Below are 14108 nucleotides of genomic sequence, written 5' to 3' on the forward strand. Positions count from 1 at the left end.
TAATTAGTTGGAACTATTTGCTAATCAGACACTATTTTTTTTGTTTTTTTTTGCTTGTCTATTTTGGTGTTAGACCTTTGAGAATTTATAAGTGTTTGGTCTCAGACTACCATGAAATCCAAGATGGGAAAGTTTAGTTGAAAATAGTAAATGGAACATGTAATTGGCAAATGAAGAAGATATAAATTTATAGCAAATCTGGGGCTCTAATTTATTCATGAGTTTAGTTTTTCAGAATCATCGACCTTCAGATCTTCTTTAAAACAAAATTGCTCATAATTTGTCAACAATCTCATATGCTGACAAAAGATGACATTCAGTTTCTGGATGCAGTATAAAACACGTCATTTGGATTTAACATTTCTGAAATTTTTAGATAGTTCCTACTATCATTGTGATGAAATACTTGGAGTCTGAATTTTTCTAGAAAACCTGAAGTACACATTTTCTCTGCATAATGAATCCTGACTATCTAAATGGAAAACTTCCATTTTAGGCCAGTATATTTGAAAGTGAAGATTAAATAAATAATTCTTTTTTTTTGAGGTTTCAATGAATACTTCTTTAGTAAAATGTTAGCAGATGCTTTCAAGAGACAGAAAGTCTAAAGAGACAATTAGAGGACTTAGAAGTCATCTCACGTTTACAAGTAAAAAGCTATTGGGGTAGCATATATGACAAGCAAGTTTTTCTAAGTGTACACAGGTGAAAATTCTCACATTTCATAAGCAATCCTAAAGTCTTAAAAAAAAAGAGATTCCCAAACTGTTGCCCCATGTATGAATACATATGCTTAGAAAAATATCGTTTATGAAACAGATTCAGAAATATATAGTATTGAAACACTGTGGTATTGAATCCAGCATCTTTAAAAATAATAATTGAGGATAAGAATTTAAGAAGTCCTTTGAGAGTCACAAATGCTGAACACCTACAGTTTTCTTCACTTAGTACTTTGAATATATTATCTGCCTCTTTCCTGGCCTGGAAGGCTTCCTTGGAAAAGTATATAAAACCTGAATTCACTGCACTCAGGTTTGAGGAAAATATATGTACTTTTGTACACTATGTACCTTGTTTATGTATATATATATATATATATATTTTTTTTTTTTGTATGCTATTAGCTTTGGCTAGACTGCTTACATTTGTTATCCCTTTTAATAGTCACAATAAACTTACAAGGGAAATAGTATTATTACCTCCTTTTTACAGAGTATGAATATGAGCCTTAGCTTGTTTAACTAATTTTCCCAAACTTGTGTAAATTGAAAGCAGAGAAACTCTCTTAAGCAGTAGAAGCTCTTAAGCAGTAGACTCTGATGCCTTCTAGAACAATACTAGATGCTTCTACTGGAATGATTTAAAAGATAAACATATGGGGTGCCTGGGTGGATTAGTCGGTTAAGCATCTGACTTCAGCTCAGGTCATGATCTCACAGCTCATGGGTTCAAACCCCGCGTCGGGCTCTGTGCTGATGGCTCAGAGCCTGGAGCCTGCTTCCGATTCTGTCTCCCTCTCTCTCTGACCCTCCCCCGTTCATGCTCTGTCTCTCTCTGTCTCAAAAATAGATAAACATTAAAAAAAATGCTTAGCTGGAACTTTGGGGTGCATGGGTGGCTCAGTCGGTTAAACATCTGACTTCAGCTCAGGTCGTGATCTCATCGTTTGGGAGTTCAAGCCCCACATCAGGCTTGTGCTGTGTGGAGCCTGCTTGGGATTCTCTCTCTCCCTCTCTCTCTGCCCCTCCCTTGTTCGTTCTCTCTCTCTCTCTCTCTCTCTCTCTCAAAATAAATAAACTCTAAAAAAACAAAACAAAAACGGGATGGAAAAAATTATTTTAAAAATGCTTAGCTGGAACTTCTGAGTACTGGAATGAATATATATACTTATTATACATAAAATTATATATATGGCACAAGGGGACAAAATACATGAATATAAATGTTTCTTTTCTAAGAAATCTCAGCATGAAAAAAACATTATTCTCCCGTGTTATGAGTAAATACTTTTAAGGCTTAACCTGGCTAAACTAACTAAAACATTAATTTATGGACAAATCAATAAAGACAGATTTTTAGATTTCCTTGATGCCAAGAAAGATGGCTTTCTATAGGTTTCTGTCTCCTCCTGGGGATGTTTGTTTCTGGGCAAGTCACTTTATTATCTCTGATGCTGATTCTTCCAGCCAAAGTCAGAGAAAAGAAGAAATAATCATCTTTTGATTTCAAACGTATATGACTTAGGCTGTTCCACATATTAGCTGGACACCCAAAAATCAGCTGGTGCCAGTAATTTCCTACAATTTAGCATGTACTGGAAATGTCATGTGCCATGCTAGCCTCCCAGATGGTCTCAACAGGCCTCATGCAGACACCATCTGTTATCAAATAGCACTTTTTGTGTGATATGCCTTTCGGAGAGTCAGTGTTTGGGAAATCTGGAGAGTTGCAGCTTTTAGGTGGTTGACATTGAGAGGGTGCCGCATGCCCTATCTAAATCAGTAGGAAAATGAAGACAGCTGAGTGTGGGATGCCGTATAAAATCACGTAAGGCCGCACGACTTCCTGTTTCCTGAGAAGTCCTGGCTGGGGGTCTGTTCAGATGAAGATCTCTATGGCTTTAGGAGTCTGGTCGCTCCTTGCTGCCTTGATTTGGCCTTGCACTGAGAGCATCTATGGTAGAGGCCAGTTCTAAAGAACACTTTCTTGGAGGAGTTATGGTCGCTTTCCATGCAGGAACTCTCCTCTCGAAGAGTTCAGATCTTAACAAGCAGCTGGAAGGGAAGTGCTTTCGGGCCGAGGAGACTTGAGTCAATATACTGAGGCCATCTGGAGTGGGGGATTCAGGGAGTAAGGGCCCTCTGGGGTAAGGGGATACAGGGCATTGGGGCCATCTAGGATAGAGGGGCACATGGCATTGGGGGCACCTGGGGTGGGGAGCACAGGGCGTTGGGGTCATCTGGGGTGAGGAAGCAGGGCATTGAGGCCTGGCTGGGCTCTATGATGCTCAGGTACAAGGAAGATTCTAGTTACTTCAGCCAATTTGTGTAGCAGCTACATGTGTTCCTCGGGTTTTCCCTCAGATTTCTCAGATACTAGAGGCATGACCTCATAATGTCAGACTGACTAAGATTAGTATGAGAAAAATAAGTGACAACAGAAGCCTGGACTCCCTGTATGTCCATATCCACTTATCCTGTTGAATCCAACTTTAAACTGTTGCAATCTTTTTTCCTTTATGAAGGATCCTTCTGATACTCTTATCTAGGTGACAGTAGGATAATATTTCCAACCCATGGAGCGATTTGGAGGTGAAAGTCACTAATATAGAACACCTGCTTTCTCCAATGCCACTTTCCCCGCAAACCATCTCCCTGAATTTTCTTACTTTCTTGATGGTTTATCTGTAAAGAGCCAGAACTTACTAGCTTACGAAGTGTTAGAATCTCTTGCTCATTACATATGAATATTTTTTCACCCTGGGAAGACTTAGGTCCTCCAAAGTGTTTAAGAATATCCTGAATGTATTCCAAGGTCTACTGCTCCCTATTACTGTTTGGGGGAGCTTTCCTCGTCAAGGTTTGAACCTCTAGCCATTCTCTTCATTGTGTGATCCGACTTTCTATTATTACTTTGTAATGGGAATGTAATGGGAAGGGGAATGGGAAAGCACCAGTGCTTTAGGAAAGAAGATAATAAATAGACAGTTAGCCTCTTGACACAGGACTGGCTTGCTCAGAGTCATGGTAGACTTATTTGTCAGAAGTATGAAGTGAGAAGTAATAAATATTGATGGCAGATGGTCATTTTTAAAGTCGTTTGTTTGACTATTTCTTCCAACGACTACCTGTTGTCAATTCCTAAATTGATGCAAGAGTCATCTACTGGGAGGTAATTTAATGAGTTTTTGCTGTGGGAAGATCATCCTCCAGCTCTTAATATTTCTACAGCTACCATAGAGGGGCAGTTTACTCAGCACATCCTTGAAGAGTACAGGGTCAAAGTCAATCCGGTATATGCTTTGTGCTTCACGGCACAGGTAATTTAATTTTTAGATGATGTGCAGACTGCCATTATCATATGTGGCGTGTGGTATATTATTGAGATCGGCATAAATAATGGAAAACACCCATGACAGGTGATCCTAATTGCTTTAGGAAGGAAAATCTTCCTAACAATTTTTCTGACCACAGATCTGCTCACATATACCTTCCAAAGGCAGCCTTTGAGCAAGGCTTTCCATAAGGCCCTTATCAATTTACTCATCACTTTATGTCCTTTCTGCAGGAGACAATAGCCACTTATCACACCTGAGTATTAGTGAGCATACTCCTATTGTTGCTTTACTTTATTTAAAAATTTTTTTCTTTAATGTTTATTTTTTGAGAGAGAGAGACAGAGCATGAACAGGGGAGGGACAGAGAGAGAGAGAGGGAGTCACAGAATCCGAAGCTCCAGGCTCTGAGGCTCTGAGCTGTCAGCACAGAGCCCGATGCAGGGCTTGAACCCCATGATCTGTGAGATCAGACCTGAGCTGAAGTTGGACACTTAACCGACTGAGCCACCCAGGTGCCCCAATTTTTTTTATTTTTCTTCTGCCTTTAGAGAGATGCTAGTGGGGGACAGGAGGCATTGATCGGACTTCAGCAGTGACTGAACTACTTATTTCTGGAATAAGAGGTCACTACTTTATTTACTTCCAGGTTCTGTTAGGCTCCAAAGCATGTAAGTGCTTTGGTTGTGGCTCTGTTTAGAACACCTACAGCTCCCAGGAGACCTCGGGAGTATGGGAAATTTGTCTTAAATGTCATCCCAAACCACTGTAGCTTAACTTTCCAGTTACTGGCTAGAATTGCCACCTTGTGGGCACATTCACTTGAACCAGTCCAGCCCAGTCCTCTAACTGGACTGAGGCTCTGAGTACACTCCGTCAAACTGCCAGAACTTCTGTTCGTCCTGACTGTGAATCTTCCCATTCGATGGCCTTCACTGACTCGTGAATAAATTGCATTGCAGTGTTAACCAGTTTTTTCAAAATCTAATAATTGGGTAGCTATAGAATTCAAGCCCTATCCAGCCAGCTGTAAGAAGGTTACCTTCCTATAGGTTGGATAGCCAGTCAGACTTTCACTCTCTCCCGCCCCTTCCCTTTGTTAAACAGTAAGGGGGAGGTTCTGTAATTTCTGCTCATCCGGAAGTTCTGCATGCAGGTGGTACTATCAACAAGGGCTACAATTCAAACTATGTATATTCAACATTCCCTGGGTTCTGTGCAGCTGTGAACATAAAGATAATTACGAAATGAAATCCAAGTTCAAAGTACTTATCCTAGCTTGGATGACAGGTTGTGTTAGAGCAATTTATATTAGCGTCGAAATAGGAAGATAAAATTTAAACCCGGTTACTTCCACTTTTGCAAAACATGAGGAGGCTGTATCAGATGAGATGTGGGGTCATGTTCTGGGTTATGAGTCTCATGCCTTAAGTGTGGGGCAGGTACTGGCTACCGAAGAATAGTCTCTGTTTGGAAAAAAATCTTTTATAAAAAATGGTTATCTGTCATTTCAACTTTGTATCGTTAGATATATAAGGTTTGTGTTGTGACTTGCTTCTTTCTCATAACTTTTTTCAGATTGATACTTTATAATTATATTTGCCATGTTACCTAGAAGTTGATTATATAAATACATTATAATTTCTTCATTTGGCCGTTGGTCATTTGGCCTGAAGTATTTTGTTCATTTACATTTATTATTGTTGACATATACTTGCAGTTCATTTATTGCAATCATCTTATTGCTTACTTTTTTTTTTTTTAGTTTATTTTATTTATTTAGAGAGAGTGAGTGAGAGAGCACATGGGAGGGGCAGAGAGAAAGGGAGACAGAGAATCCCAAGCAGGCTGCGCACTGTCAGTGCAGAGCCCAATGTAGGGCTCGAACTCACAACTGTGAGATCATGACCTGAGTCAAAAGCAAGAGTTAGACACTTAACCGACTGAGCCACCCAGGATCCCCCTATGGCTTAATTTTTGTCCTTTTTGTTTGTTTGTTTGCTTTGATGTTTTGTCTCTTCCCCTAAGGCTTTTTTGCCTTCTTCTAAATTGTTTCAATTTGTTTTTCTCCATTCTCTTTTGTTCTCCACTTTGGAAGTTTTGTAACCTGTTTCATTAGCTTTTCCCCCCTACTACTAATCATGACTCTTTAAAGCCAATAAATCTGTGTTTTCTTTCTGAACACTAGTAGGATCCATGCAGTTCAACTCTGATCACCGCTCTGAGAAGCTCTGGTTACTGTCCGTCTTTACTTCTTCCACGGGATAAATGAGTCCATTAGAAGTAGTGATTATTCCTGACTGACTGAAGACTTCAATGTAAAGGATAAGAATAGGTTTTACATGGAAACCTTCACAGAACTGCCATCCCAGGCAGCGGATTTTCTCTCTTCAGAGTCTTTCCTCTGTGGCTCTGACTGTCTTTGGTAGGGACTGTTCCAGATCAGGATTCTACTCTCCCACCCTTTCCCCTTCTCCCTCTCCAAAGAGCATTCCTGGGAATACATCTCTCCTATTCGAATGCATTGCAATTTACTTCTGTGCCTTCTGTGTGGTCCCAGATACATCACCCTCTTTAGAATATATTCTCTTTTAGAGGAGGCAGGGGACTAGAAGATTATGATTTTCTTATGTGTTGATCTTCTTCCCTGTGAGATAAATGAAGCCTAGTTATTTGAGGATAATATGCAGATATTTTGGAAAAACCAGTAATGTGAAAACCCTTTATATGTTATTCTGTAAGCCTTGATTACCTTTGCCAGAGAAAGAAATACCTTTTATTTACCACGAAGGGCAGAGCTGAATATTCTTTGGTCTCTTCCTGGATGTAAATATACATCTGACACTTTCTTATATGATTCTTTCTGTAGTGACAGTAGGTTGTTCAATGGACTGGGTGATGATCTTGGTTAGCCCATGTGGGCACAACAGCGATCTGTATATATTTGCTGATGAATTGCACCTGGGATCAGGTTACCCTGTGACTCAGATTCAGCCCTCTGCATATGATTTTATATACCCTGTACATGACCGTGGGATCAGAACAAAGGTGAGTACGGTACTATTTATAAAAATAACTTCTTAAAAAAATTTTTTTTAACATTTATTTATTTTTGAGAGATAAAGTGCAGGCAGGGGAGGGGCGATGAGAGAGGGAGACACAGAATCTGTAGCAGGCTCCAGGCTCTGAGCTGTCATCACAGAGCCCAATGTGGAGCTCGAACCTATGAACCGTGAGGTCATGACCTAAGCCGAAGTGGGATGCTTAACCAACCGAACTACCCAGATGCCCCTAAAAATACCTTTGAAGTAGTTTTTTAGATCTTTATACCTGGCTCTAAAATTATTGTCTTTTTTTGTTTGTTTTAAGGATTACATTTTGCTTCTAGTTATCGTTATTTATGGGCAGATGACAACATGGTCCCTTCCTTATCATTCACTGAACATTGGGCCATCCATGTGCACGGGACCCAAGAGCACAGGTTTCCTGACTGGTTAGGAAACTGATTTTAAATTGTCCTTCAGCTCCTCTTGTATTTCACCAAAGCTTAGCAGACAGTTTTAAGTTTCATTCGATGCTCCGAAGGGGAAAAGTCACAAATCCTGGGAAGGTTTATCCTATTCATTGGATCATTTGAACTGCCCTGAGGCAGTATTTTCACTGAAGAAGTATTTTCACTACAGAGAGAGACAGAGCACATGTTGGGGGAGGGGCAGAGAGAGAAGGAGAGACAGAATCCGAAGCAGGCTCCAGGCTCTGAGCCATCAGCACAGAGCCCGACGCAGGGCTCGAACCCACGAGCTGTGAGATCTTGACCTGAGCTGAAGTCGGACGCTCAACCGACTGAGCCACCCAGGCACCCCAGGCATAAATCTTAAACTAGAATACAAATGTATGTATGCCTCCCCTGTTACGAGAAGTACCTTCTGCTTAAATATTGTGCTCCTCTAGGTTGTTTCGGAGGATACCCTCCTTTTTCAAACAGAGATGTTCTTTAACCCTAGGATTGTGCATTGTGAGAGCCAGAAAATCCCTTTGGAATGTTCTGCCTCTAGGTCAGTCCAATAGACCAGACTCCTTTGGAAAGCATCCATCTTACCTTTACCAAATCAGATGCTTCTGCAAAGCATAGACTTTAGATTTGACTCACCCGTAAGCGTATTTCCAAACAAGCATGAAATTGACATTTATCATAATATGGAGTATTTTTATTTTTTAACGTAATATTTATTTTAGAATCAAAACATATGCAATCTAGTGTAACTAGGTTATTTTACGGTAACTGAACTGCAAAGCAGAATCATTAGATACCCAGTCGCCTTAATAAGTGGAAGAGTCAAACCTGATGCTGTTTTTTAATGTCTTCTCCTTTATAATACCCTAATACATCTCATGGCTTAATTCCATGTGAATACAGTGAATGACTAAAAAGAGAAAACTAGTCCTTCATTTTAATACTAACTCATGGAAATGCATGAAAGGAAAGGTTTATCAGCCTAATCATTAGATGCACTTTGCTTGCAGTTTTGTGGAACTGAGATGCTGAATCCCAAAGGGACCCCACATAAACTTCGAGACCAAGTGGAATGGTGAATACTGAAACACTTTACCATGTCATTGTAATATTCACGTTGAGTTTTACGAGTTACAAATCTTGGAAAAGATTTCATCCTTGTTTGATATATGGAAATAGTTGACATAAAAAAAGAAGGTAGAGCTCAGAGCACGTGTATAGTATCTTATAACATTATCAGAATCCTTTTTGTGGGGGGGGAATTTTTTTTTTTAATTTTTTAATGTTTCATTTTTTGTTTGTTTTTGAGAGACAGACAGAGTGCAAGTCGGGGAGGGGCAGAGATAGAGGGAGACACAGAATCCGAAGCAAGATCCAGGCTCTGAGTTGTCGGCACAGAGTCCGATGCAGGGCTCAAACCCACGAACAATGAGATCATGACCTGAGCTGAAGTCTGGTGCTTAACCGACTGCCACCCAGGTGCCCGAGAATTGGTATTTTTTATTGTGGTAAAATACACATAAGATAAAATTTGTAACCATTTTTTTTAATTTTATTTTTTAAAATTTACATCCAAATTAGCATAGAAAATTTATAACCATTTTTAAGTGTACATTACATACATTCTTATTGTTAAATACTTTGATCTTCTTTTAACTTATTTTCATAAGGCAAATCGAAGGCTGAGGAATTTAGCAATACTCTGGGGAGTAGCTGACACTAACACTGGATTCTGTAGACACACACACACACGCACACACACACACACACACACACACACACATTTTCATTCCTATATATTAGTCGGTGCTTCCAGTAATATAAAACACTCTGAAATAATGCCCTGGAGCTATTGCCTCTCCGTAGGCCACCAGATTAATTATGATGACTACAGCATTTCTACTTCGATAGTAATTTTGATGTTGTTTGCAGCTTATCTTCCTTAGAAAAAAAATGAAAACAAGGCCAACAGATATATGATTAGGTTACTGGTGCATAAATGTTACTGCTGCACACACACGCGCACGCACACACACACATACACACACACACACACACACATACACATCCTTTACTACCACTGCATGGGGTCAGATTAAGCTTTTGACAGCTTTTACTTACTGTTCTTAGGAATCCACTTGTCTAAATCCATTCCACTGGGCACTTTGGTACTTTACTGAAGCAAGCATTACAAATCATCAGTTATGCAGAAGGTCTAGGCCTGTGCCACACCCCTAAATCATTATACTGAAAATGGCCACTGTGTTCAACAGTGGTAAAAAAATAACTTTGTCCCCACCTGTAGACTCAGAATGACCTGGTACCAAGTATGCCAATAATATCTGCTTCTGTTTTTTTGTTTTGTTTTGTTTTTTAGGAAATCAGTATGGCTCACACCAGTTTCTGCAGATAATGAAATAAAATTGGACCCCAGTCCCTTTATTGCTGACTTTGAGACAACACCTGAAGAGCTAGGATTACTAAGTTCAAGTCAGACGGGTTCCCTCCTTAAGGAGAAATGGAGACTTGGAGTTGGCATCATGAATTTTGTTCGAAAAACTGTTTTTTTGTATTAAAAAAAAGTTAGTATAGATCTTTTCTTAGATATTACCCCTAAACATCCCTAATTCAGTAAAGGTCCTGATTCAGTGAAAGTATATTTTTCATTTTTTTATTCATTAGGGGTATAGCTGATTAATTTAATGTTAATAGGTAATTTATACTAGCCTTTTGAATTTTATTTTTTAGGGCCACCTGGGTGGCTCAATCGTCTAAGCATATGACTCTTGTTTTCGGCTCAGGTCATTATCTCACAGTCATGAGGCTGAGCCCTGTATTGGGCTCCTCATTGGGTGTGTAGCCTGCTTAAGATTCTCTCTGCCCCTCCCTCTGTCCCACCCCATGCATGCTCCCTTGCTTGCTCTCTCTCTGTGTCTCTGTCTCACAAAAATTTTATTTTCTATTCTATATGGTAGAACAATATGTCTTCAATGACAATAATTTGATCCAATTGATATGAACCTTCGAGAAATATGTTCTAAATATTTTTTTTTTAGTAGGGGCACCTGGGCGGCTCCATTGGTTAAGAATCTGACTTCAGCTCAGGTCATGATCTCCTAGTCTGTGAGTTCCAGTCCTACAAGATGCTCTCTGCTATTGATGGAGTGGAGCCTGCTTCGGATCCTCTGTCCCCCTCTCTCTGACCTTCCCCCACTGGCGTGTGCATGCTCTCTCAAAATTTTTTAATATTTTCTTTTAGTAAAAGTAAAGAATAGAGATAGGTATCTAAATGTGCCAGAGATTAAATTTGTGCAGAGTCTAAAATTTAACATATTCTCAGGAAAGACAAAGTCCTTTTGTGTGAAGATACTTTAACTTGTGTGGGCTTTCCTGATTAGTAAAATCAGTTCCTAAAAATAATTCCTAATTAGTAAAGTCAATTCCTAAAAGTATTCTATGTATATCATATTTGAGTAATTATTGCAGAAGGAAATTAGATTCATATTCTAGGATTTCAACAACCACTTTCTTAACTGAAATTTGATGTCACATTTTCTGTTCTCTCCCTGATGTGACTTTTCCACACTTGAAATAATCGACTGATTGAGGTGGTGAAAGGTTGGATCATCCTATCACAGTATCATCCTCTTATAACCATTTGTCAGCAGCTACCTGTGACCCCTTCTTTCCCCGAAGGAGGCAATTTTACCATGCAATGCACAAAAAAAGTCTCTTCTGACTTTTGGGATATTTCTTATATCATTTATGAGGATGGAGCTGTGCCATTCAATTGCTTATTAGATGTGTATTTGAATGTTATGTGAGTCTGGAATCTGATTTTGCCAAGGTATTTTCATTGAGATATTTCAATTAAAAAAAAATTGAAGTGCTGCTATTATATCATTTACAATAAAATGCTGCTTATGGTTACTTGTCCAAGAATTTAAAGATTGTCACAGTGGGCATCTACCTTTGACAGTTCATATGAAGCTTAAAGGTAACACTTTGGTGAGGCTTAACACGTGTCAGACAATGTTACTAGCACATACTAACAGCACACTTAATCCTGATAACCCCAAAGTTATGTATGACGATTGTACCAATGTTACAGATGAGAAAAGAAACATAGGTTAAATCATTTGCCAGCTTCTCTTAAAATTGGTGATCTTTTCCTAGTCTTAGAGGCAAAGCTTTCAGCTTCTCACAATTGGGTATTGTGTTCATTATGGGCTTGTCTGATACAGGCTTTACTATGTGAAGGGGAAATCCTTCTGTACCTAATCAGTTGACAGTTTTAATCATGAAAAGATGTTAAATTTTGTCAAACATCACCACTTCTATTCATAATATTGGAAATCCTAGCCAGAAAAGTTAGGCAAGAAAAAAAAAAAAGGCATCCAAATTGGAAAGGAAGAAGTCAAATTATTTGTTTGCAGATGACCTAATCTCATATATATATAAAACCAAAAAAGACTCCACCAGAAAACTGCTAGAGTAATAAGCAAATTCAGTAGAATTGCAGGATAAAAAAAAATCAACATGCAGAAACGAGTTGCATTTCTACACACAAACAAGGAACTGTATGAAAAAAAAATCTAAAAAATCCCATTTATAATATCAAAATTAACAAAACACGTATGAATACATTTAACCAAGGAGATAAAAGATCTGCACACTGAAAAGTATAAAACCTTGATGAAAAGAATTGGAGAAAACACAAAATAATATCCTGAGTCAATGAGCTAGAAGAATTCTGTCAAGATACCCGAACTCCCAAAAATGATCTACAGATTCAACGTAATCCCTATCAAAATTCCAATGACATTTTTCACAGAAGTTAAAAAAAATCCTAAAATTCATATGGAACTAAAAAGACTGAATAGTTTAAGAAATCTTAAGAGCAAAGCTGGAGGCATCACACTTCCTGATTTTGAATTACATTACAAAGCTATAATAATCAAAACAGTATGGTACTGGCATAAAAACAGATATATAGAACAATGGAATGGTATAGAGAGACCAGATATAAACCCTCACCTATATAATCAACTAATCTTCAATGAAGATGCTTATTAGAAGGTGGAGGAGGGTCAGTAAAGTATCCTCCAGCCTGTGAGAGCACTTCAAGACCAAAAAATGAAGGAAGCCAGTCTATGCTATTTACATAGAGTTTTAGTCAGGGTTACTTACCGACAGGGAGGATGGGGGCAGGCAGGTGGTTATCCAGATAGTACACAGCTATTCTCCACCCCCGTTCTCTGCTGCTATTCTCTGCCCAGGCCAGACCCAGCTTTTATGGAAAGAGGGACAAAGTGGTGAGGTGACAGGATAGTTACCTAAAGTGAGACTTTCTGTATACGAGTCCTCTCTACTAGTTACCTAAAGTGGAGCCTTCTGGATGTCACTTTAGGGACCATCAAAACAAGCCTTCTTGCATTCCAGTCTGGGCACACATTAACCTTCTCTCCATGTGGAACACATAGCCCCAGTGGAGGTCATTGCTCAGGCATGAACAAGATGGAAGAACAAAGATGGAGTCAGTGATGGCGGCACTCCTACATTGCCAAAAATACACAATGGGGAGAGTATAGTCCCTTCAATAAATGGCTTTGGGAAAACTAGATTTGCACACACACACACACACACACACACACACAATGAAATTGGATTCTTATCTTACAGCAAAAAACTAACACAAAATGGATTAAAGACATTAAAAACTTGAGGCTGTAAAACTCCTAGAAGAAAACATAGGAGGAAAGCTTCATGACATTGGTCTTGGCAATGAATTGGATACAACACCAAATGCACAGGCAACAAAAGCAAGAACAAGTAGATTACCTCAAACTAAAAAGTTTCTGCACAGCAAAAGAAACAAAATAAAAGGCAACCTATGGAATGGGAGAAAATATTTGCAAAGCATACATCTAACAAGGGATTACTAACCAAAATATATAAGGAACTCCTACAACTCAATAGCAAGAAAACAACTAGATTAAAAATTGGGCAAAGGACCTGAACAGACATTTCTCAAAATAAGACGTACAAAGGGCTAACAGGTATGTGGGAAGGTGCTCAACATCACTGATCATAAGGGAAATGCAACTCCAGACCCTGAGATATCACCTCACATCTGTTAGGCTATTATCAAAAAATCAAAAAATAACAAGTGTTAGCTAGAGTGTGGAGAAAAAGAAACCCTTATGCACTGCTGCTGGAAGTGTTACATTGGTACAGCTGCTATGGAAAACAATATGGAGCTTCCTCAAAAAAATTAGAAATGGGTCTCCCACGTGATGCTGCACTCCCATGTCTGGGCATATATCCAAAGGAAGTGAAATCAGCATCTCAAAGACATATCTGCACCCCCATGTCCACTGCAGCACTATTCACAACAGCCAAGATATGTAAACAAGCTAAACATCCATTGAGGGATAACTGGATAAAAATGTGTGTGTTATACATGACATATTATGCATATATTATGAATATAGATATTAGCCATGAGAAGAAGGAAATCTTGCCATTTGTGACAAC

The 14108-nt window shown here is 38.9% G+C and overlaps 1 protein-coding gene across 1 annotated transcript; it reads left to right on the forward strand.

Annotated features, from left to right (window-relative positions):
* Positions 1 to 2617: 2617 nt before the first annotated feature.
* On the forward strand, positions 2618 to 10147 carry OOSP2 (oocyte secreted protein 2). Its single transcript, XM_030333828.1, has 4 exons — positions 2618 to 2681; positions 6927 to 7105; positions 8009 to 8112; positions 9949 to 10147. The coding sequence occupies exons 1-4, from the start codon at positions 2618 to 2620 to the stop codon at positions 10145 to 10147; spliced, it is 546 nt and encodes a 181-aa protein (XP_030189688.1).
* The last annotated feature ends 3961 nt before the right edge of the window (positions 10148 to 14108 follow it).

The sequence above is a fragment of the Lynx canadensis genome, chromosome D1 (assembly GCF_007474595.2).
Source record: "Lynx canadensis isolate LIC74 chromosome D1, mLynCan4.pri.v2, whole genome shotgun sequence".
Taxonomy (NCBI): Eukaryota; Metazoa; Chordata; class Mammalia; order Carnivora; family Felidae; genus Lynx; species Lynx canadensis.

Coding starts and splice junctions, on each gene's coding strand:
- OOSP2 (XM_030333828.1), top strand. CDS start 2,618: ATGGCTTTAGGAGTCTGGTCGCTCCTTGCTGCCTTGATTTGGCCTTGC. Junction 2,682..6,926: donor TTGCACTGAGAGCATCTATG/GTAGAGGCCAGT, acceptor TTCTTTCTGTAG/TGACAGTAGGTTGTTCAATG. Junction 8,113..9,948: donor TTGGAATGTTCTGCCTCTAG/GTCAGTCCAATA, acceptor TTTGTTTTTTAG/GAAATCAGTATGGCTCACAC.